Here is an 8,131-nt window from a genome sequence, read left to right as displayed (position 1 = left end):
GATGGAGCTCTCTTGCCAGGCTGGAGTGCAGTGGTATAATCCCAATTCACTGCAACCTCTGCCTCCCAGGTTTGAGCAGTTCTCCTGCCTCAGCTTCCCGAGTAGCTGGAAGTAGTTCTCTTCCTGAGCAAGAAACTGAAATGCTGCTTGAACCCTACAGGCGCATGCCACCACACCCAGCTAATTTTTGTATTTTTTTGGTAGAGACGGGGTTTCACCATCTTGGCCAGGATGGTCTTGATCTCTTGACCTTGTGATCTACCCGCCTCGGCCTCCCAAAGTGTTGGAATTACAGGTGTGAGCCACTGCGCCCAGCCCTCTGTTTAGTTTTTACAAGGGATGTTGTATAAAGAACTGAATTTAGGCATAAAAAAAAAAAAAAAGAAGAAGATTAAAGCATAAATCAATGAAATAGAAAACAAAAAACAGAAGAAAGCTAAAAAGCTGATTCTTTGAGAAAATCAACAAAATTGATAAACTTTTATCTAGACTGGTCAGGAGAAAACAAGACACAAATTACCATACTACCATCCCAAGTGTTGGTGAAGATGTGGAGGAACTGAATCTGTCAAGCACTGCTCATGGGAGTATAATATGGTATAACCACTTTGGAAAACAGTGTAGCCTTTTTATAAAGAGTTAGATATACATCTACTATATGATCCAGCCATTCTGCTCTTAGGAATTTACCAGGAGATAAGAAAGCATGTGCCGGTGTATGAATGTTGATAGCAGTTTTGTGACAGCCAACAACTCGAAACAACCCAAAAGCTCAGCAGTACATAAATGAATAAACTATGCTGTATATTCACACAGCGGACTATTACTCAGCAATGAAAGGCAGTGAACTATTGATACATGTTACTCAGTGGATGAGTCTCCAAAACATAATGCTGTGTAAAGTAAGACAAAATGGCCAGGCGCAGTGGCTCACGCCTGTAATCCCTTCACTTTGGGAGGTTGACGTGGGTTGATCACTTGAGGTCAGGAGTTTGAGACCATCCTGGCCAACATGGTAAAACACACTGTTTTCCAAAGTGGTTATACCATATTACATTCCCAGGAGCAGTGCATGAGAGATGAAGTTCCTCCACATCTTCACCAACACTTGGTATGGTAGTATGGTGATTTTCATCTTTTGTCTCTACTAAAAATACAAAAAACCAGGCACAGTGGCTTGCCTGTAGTCTCACTACTTGGGAGGCTGAGGTGGGAGGATTGCTTGAGCCCAAGAGTTCTGGGTTGTAATGTGCTATGCCAGTCAGGTGTCCGCCCTAAGTTTGGCATCAATATGGTGACCTCCCAGGAGCAGGAGACCACCAGGTTGCCTAAGGAGGGGTGAACCAGCCCAGGTCAGAAACGGAGCAGGTCAAAACTCCTGTGCTGATCAGTAGTGGGATTGCACCTGTGAATAGCCACTGCACTCCAGCCTGGGCAACATAACGAGACCCCATCTCTTAAAAAATAAATAAAAATTAAAAATACAAAAAAGCCAGATACGGTTGTGCACATCTGTAATTCCAACTACTTGGGAAGCTGAGGCAGGAGAATCACCTGAACCCAGGAGGCAGAGGTTGCAGTGAGCCAAGATCATGCCACCGCACTCCAGCCTGGGCAACAGAGCGAGATTCTGTCTCCAAAAAAAAAGAAGTCAGACAAAAAAAGGCAACATACTCTATGATTTCACTTACCTGAAACTCTAGATAAGGTGAAACTATGGTGACAGAAAGCAGATCAGCTGTTGCCCGGGGCAAAAAGGAAAAATCACAAAGGGGCATAAGGAGTTGCTGTGGCGATAACATTCCTTCTCTTGATTGTGCTAATGCTTCCATGGGCACATTACAGCCATCAGAGCTCAAGCAGTTATATACTTTAGATGTGCACAGTTTCTTGTATCTCAATTTTACCCCTGTAAAACTATTAAGAAATTTGTGGTTAATACTTTGGTGAGTATTTTATGCCCTTTGCCCCATGTAGTTGGTTCTCACTGGTAGGTAGGCAGTCAGGCAGGTAGAATTAGCAGCTTCAGGTGAGACAGAGCTGAGCGGAGGTTCCCTCACTCACACAGGCTATCCTGGCCAGCAGCTTGCAGACCAGGCCAGGCCGCTGCCCTTCTTTGGTACTGCTGCCAAGGGAAGTGGGGTCTCTGCAGTTAGTCCTGCATGTGGGGTCTCTGCAGTTAGTCCTGGGTTTTAAGAGTCTGAGGCTGTTTTATTCTCTCTTTATTCCTTTGGGAAACTTATGTTCTCTTAATGTTTTGCCCCCAGGCATTAGCTGCGTGAGTTGAGTTTATGTCTGATGTTTTCCCTCAGGGCACAGTCTTTTGCTGAGCGCCTGCGCCTGGGAATTGCAGTGATTCATGGAGAGGCGCAGGATGCTGAGTCAGACTTGGTGGATGGACGGCATTCCCCACCTATGGTCAGAAGTGTGGCTGCCATCCACCCCAGCCTGGAGATCCCCAGTAAGTGTGCTACTGCTACTGCCTCTTTCCCACTTTCCTCTGATTTTAAGGCTGACTAAACTGGGGTGTGTGTGTGTGTGTGTGTGTGTGTTCGTGTGTGTTCGTTCCTCATTTTTTTTTAAGTTGGCAAAAACTGATTAATACCTTTCTTGGCCAGATAGTAGCGAATGCACTTTTGATTACCCTGTGAATTATAGGGCCCTTTAGAAGCAGTCTGTCCTTCTTTGCAAGACCTATAAAATATTTGGACTATTGAGACAGTTACAGTGCTTCAGGGAAGTCCATTCATTCGTTCAGCAATATATCCTAGAGTATAGTTTAACATAAACCAAAAGCTTTTTTGTGCACAAAGTTATCAACTGTGGTGTTGTTTTTAATGTAAAATATTAGAAAGGTTTAAATGGTTTACCAGAGGTTAGAGCTTGGTAAATTATGTTGTGTCAGTATAGCTAATTATGCAGCCCTTTGAAATAATCAAGACTATCTGCAAACAAGAAAAAATCTATGGAATATATGTGAACAAGGCAGAATACGAGACTGTATACCTATTTGTCTTAGTTCAGGCTGCTATGACAAAATACACAGCTGGAGTGCAGTGGTATGATAATGGCTCATTGCAGCCTCAACCTTCTGGGCTCAAGCAGTCCTACCACTTCAGCCTCCTGAGTAGCTGGAACTACAGGCGCTTGCCACCCGCCTGCCTAATTTTTGTATTTTTTGTAGAGACAAAGTCTTTCCATGTTGCCCAGGCTGGTCTTGAACTCCTGAGCTTGAGTGATCCAAACACCTTGGCCTCCCAAAGTTCTGGGATTACAGGTGTGAGCTACCAGGCCGGCCATCTGGCCTCTTTGTATCCATACTAATCTCCTTATCAAATGTTTGCTTGGCTACACCCTTCGAGTTCTGTCCTGAACATGTTTTGCTTTTTTGCTTTTTTTTTAGGCGGAGTCTTCATCTGTTGCCCAGGCTGGAGTGCAGTGGTGTGATCAGAGCTCACTGCAGCCTGGACCTCCTGGGCCCAAGCTATTCTCTTACCCCAGCCTCCCAAGTAGCTGGGACTACAGGGGTGTGCCACCAGGCCTGGCTAATTTTTTTTTTTGGTAGAGACTGGGTCTCGCTACATTGCCTAGGCTGGTCTCAAACTCTTGGGCTCAAGCAATTCTCCCTCCTTGGCCTCCCAATGTGTTAGGATTATAGGCCTGAGTCATTGCATCCAGGCGTTTACCTTCTTTATAAGGTGGCCAGGCTGATAATTTTGCAAATATCTAAGTTCTACTTCCCCTTTGATGATAAATCTCATCTTTAATTCATCTTCTTGTATTTTAGTATAAGCAGTCAAGAGAAGCTATGCACCCTCTGTTGCCAAAGATTCTATTTCACTACTTTTTTTTTTTTTTTTTTGAACAAAGTCACCCAGGCTGGAGTGCAGTGGCACAATATCAGCTCACCGTAACCTCTGGCTCCCAGGCTCAAGCAATTCTCATGCCTCGGCCTCCCGAGTAGCTGGGACTACAGGCGTGCACCACCACACCCTGTTCATTTATATATGTATGTATGTATGTCTGTCTGTGTGTGTGTGTGTGTGTGTGTGTGTGTGTGTGTGTATATATATTTGAGACAGAGTCTTGCTCTGTCTCCAGGCTGTTTAAGCGATTCTTCTGCCTCAGCCTCCCAAGTGGCTGGGACTACAGATGCACACCGCCACGCCCGACTAATTTTTAAAAATTTTATTAGAGATAGGGTTTCACCATGTTGCCCATGTTGGTTGCGAACTTCTGAGCTCAGGCAAAACACCTGCCTCAGCCTCCCAAAGTGCTGGATTACAAGTGTGAGCCACCGCGCCCAGCCCAAATTTTTAATATAAATTTTGTTGGAGACAAATTACATCCAAACCATAGCAGAGCCCTCACCAGAGCTGCCCTTTACCATCTTTACAAGCAATATAGTCTTTTGCTAACCTTCTCTTCTTCCGACCTCTGCCCATTACCCAGTTCCAAAGCCACTCCTGCGTTGGTAGGTATTTGATACAGCAGCAACTCACTTCTCAGTACCAGTTTCTGTCTGAGTTTGTTAAGGCTGCTATAACAAAATACCTTAGACTGGCTGGGGAGTCCTGGATCAAGGCACCAGCAAATTGGTGTCTGGTGAGGGCTCACTCTGCTTCTGAGGTGGCACTTGTTGCTGTGTCCTCACATGGTGGAAGGAGCAAGGCAGCTCCCTTTGCCTCTCTGTAAGGGCACTCATCCTGTTCATGAAGGCAGGGACCTTGTGGCTTTATCACTTCCCAAAGGCCCCACCTGTTAATACTATCACATTGGGTATTAGGTTCCATCATAGCATTTTGAGAGGACACCATCTTCAGACCACAGCACTCTGTCTATCCAAGGACCAGGAGGGAATATGAAGAATGAACGTAGTTGGGTTGGGGTGGTAGAGTTATACATGAATTTGTTTTTGTGTTTAAGAAACTTCCTCATGCCTTAATAACATCTTCTTAATTTTTTTTTTTAAATGCTGCCTTTGAGTTGTTGGGGAGGAAACCTAACTCCCAGCCCTCATAGGTTCAGTGTTTGGTGGTCTATGGACTAAACTGGCAAAAGACAGATGAGGAAGAGGAAAGGCAGAGTTTAATCATTACATACAGATGTGTTTGATTAAACTCTTGTGTGAGTCACAAAAACGTGACTCAAAGAAGTGGTTAAAATTTGGGGCTTATATAGCATCTTAATAGGGGAAGGGGAGGGGCAGAAAGGCCGGTGTGGGAAAACAAATGACTTCTTTTTTTTGTTTTGTCTTGAGATGCTCTTTTACCTAGGCTGGAGTGCAGTGGCATGATCTTGGCCCACTGCAATCTCTGCCTCCCAGGTTCAAGCGATTCTCCTGTCTCAGCCCCAGCTGGGACTGCAGGTACATGCCTCCATGCCCAGGTAAATTTTGTATTTTTTTTTTTTAGTAGAGATGGAGTTTTGCCATGTCGGCCAGGCTAGTCTCCTGACCTCAAGTGATACACCCACCTCTGCCTCCCAAAGTGCTAGGATTACAGGTGTGAGCCACTGCACCTGGCCCAGATGACTTCTTAATAGGGGAAGAGGAGGAAGGAGGGGCCTGATGGGAAGTGGGCACTGAGGAGAATAGATGGGAGGGAGGCTAGTTTTTGACAGTGTCTGTTTAGGTATGTTCTGGACTTCTTCTAGTCTTAGGTGATAAGAGTTTGTCTTCCCTTGTGTTCCAGGGAGGATATTTATCACAGTTGAGTTCTTTTGTGAGGCTCTGCTTTTCAGCATATAAGGGACTTAAGGAACTCAAATGCTTTTAGCTCAAAATAATTTTTAGGTCACAGAGGTATATTCTGGACTCTTAGTTTTTTTTTTCCTGTACCTAGGAGTTTGCTCATTTATAAATATAAAAAAAAAAAAAAAAAAAAAACAGAGAAGGAACTATTGTGACTGGGATAGCCATGAAGAAGCTGGGATTCCAGCTGTACTTTGTAGATCCCAGCTGAGGTGGAATTGGATGGCCATCCAGACAGGGGTGAAATCTCCTCAGGGGTGGGAGACTGAGCTTGAGTTTGCATCTGGCCCCATCACTTATCAGCTGTGTGTCCTTGAGCATGTTGTTTATCTGAAAAAGAGCAACAATAAGAGGTTGTCCTCAGAGTTGACCCGTATGGCAGGCCAAGACAGTGAAGAGCCCAGGACGAGCCCTCAGGACCCAGTGCTGCCTGCCTTATATAAGTGAGGCGGGACTGCAGTGATGAGACATTCAGTGATGGGCCATGGTGTGGCCAGGAGGACATCAGCCTGACTACCAGGAGGCCCCTAGAAGGAAGACATGGACTAAGGTAGCATATATCTTCGGGAAGCCAGCCAAGGAGGACTTTGAATACCAGTAAATACACTCACGTCCTAGAAGGCGGCCGACAAAGGCTCTCGATCCGGAGCAGTTAGTGTTCAGCAGGCCAGGCCTGCATCTGTGTTTGGGATAGGTTGCACAGAAGAGAAGCTGAAAGTGCAGAGGCCAGATCCAGGAGGCTGATGAAGTTGAGCAGGCATGTGGGAGGGGAGCCTGATCTCTTGGGCTGTGCTGTCCAGCCTGGTGGCCACCGGCTATGTGTGGCTCCTGCACACTGGGAATGGAGTGGGGAGCAGTGGGAGTATGAAGGACACACAACCCTAATCTGAAAACCTTAATGTGAATATCTCATTAGTGAAGTTTTATTGATTCTGTGTAAAAACGGTAATATTTTGATATATTGAATCAAACATGTTATTAAAATTAATTTTACCTATTTGTGCTTTTATAATGTGGCTACTAGAAAATCTAATATTGCATATGTGGCTTACTTTTGTCACTTTGTGTTTCTCATGCATTGCTGCTCTAGGGAATGGTAGCATGGGAATGAAAGTGACCGAGCACATTGGAAATGTTAAAAAGACGATGGGAAGGAGGCCAGATTCGTTGGCTCACTCCGTTAATCCTAGCACTTTGGGAGGCTGAGGTGTAAGGATTGCTTGAGCCCAGGAGTTTGAGACCAGCCTGGGTAACCTAGCAAGACCTCGTTTATACAAAAGGTTTAAAAATTAGCCAGCCATGGTGATGTGCCTATAATCCCAGCTACTTGGGAGGCTGAGGTGAGAGAATCACTTGAACCCAGGAAGTCGAGGCTGCAGTGAGTCACGATGGTGCCACTGCAATCCAGCCTGGGTGACAGAGTGAAACCCTGTCTCTAAAAAAGCTGGCAGGAGGGAGTGAACATTTTTAATGTGTTAGTCGCCAGGACAGCCCTTTTAATGCAGTGATGATTTTCCATTTTATAGATTAACAGGGTCAGAAAGAGAAAGAGACTTCCCCACAGTCACATAGTGACAAGCTAGACTTGTCTGATGAAAACCTGAGCTTTTTCTGTTGTGTTCGTGGGTCTCTTGGACTTAGTGATGGGGTTTTAAGGAGAAGGAAGGCAGGAGATAGAGACAGGGTTCAGGTTTTGGGGCTGGGAAGGTGTTTAATAAAGTGTTTGGCACAGGGCCGCAAAGCCTTTTGCTTGTGTATGCACTTCTCGCAACCTCATGTGCCCAGGCTGTTGGTGCTGGGGGTAGGCCTGGGGCTGCCGCTCCCATTCCAAATCCTTGCCTGGCCACAGAGGGGCTTGTGTTTAGGAACCTCAGCAGAACCCTGCAAGGGCTGGATGGGACCATTGGTGAGATGAGCCATGCCCGAGAGCACGGAAGAAATTATGTTCCTCTTCAGTCCTGCAAGTGCGTGGGCTGTGATGAGGAATGCATTGGCAGTCTTTCAGTGAACCCTGCTCCTTTGGAACTTGCTGGCCGTTAGCTTTCTGTGTGGCCTTAGGGAGTGGACTCTGGACTTCGGCACTGAACTACAGGTTCCCCATCTAGAAATGAGGTCATGGGACTGGGTGATCTCTCTGTTCCTTCTAACATTTCTTTACTCATTTGATCTTTATGTTTCATTTATAATTTTAATTATGATGTTCCTATGTTTATGTTTTGACTCAAGTAGTGATTACTACAGGCCTTCTTTGGGAATGCAGTAGAATTTTAGTTTCACAGAACCTAAATATTGGATTGTGGGTTTATTTTTATTTTTATTTTTTTTTTTTTTTGAGATGGAGTTTCACTCATGTCACCCAGGCTGGAGTGCAATGGCGCG

The 8,131-nt window shown here is 45.3% G+C and overlaps 1 protein-coding gene across 7 annotated transcripts in view; it reads left to right on the top strand.

The window, feature by feature from the left end:
- The window catches only part of PRPSAP2 (phosphoribosyl pyrophosphate synthetase associated protein 2), a 70,102-nt gene that overhangs the window by 50,060 nt on the left and 11,911 nt on the right, over positions 1–8,131 (top strand). For all 7 annotated transcript variants that reach the window (XM_017514928.1, XM_037733571.1, XM_037733572.1 and 4 more), the window contains one exon: positions 2,313–2,461. In XM_017514928.1, the coding sequence (XP_017370417.1) occupies positions 2,313–2,461 (149 nt within the window). The remainder of the gene's footprint in view (positions 1–2,312; positions 2,462–8,131) is intronic.

This window comes from Cebus imitator, unplaced genomic scaffold (assembly GCF_001604975.1).
Source record: "Cebus imitator isolate Cc_AM_T3 unplaced genomic scaffold, Cebus_imitator-1.0 Scaffold538, whole genome shotgun sequence".
Lineage (NCBI taxonomy): Eukaryota > Metazoa > Chordata > Mammalia > Primates > Cebidae > Cebus > Cebus imitator.
The sequence above is the reverse complement of the archived record's forward strand: the minus strand, read 5'-3'. Positions and strand labels throughout refer to the sequence as shown.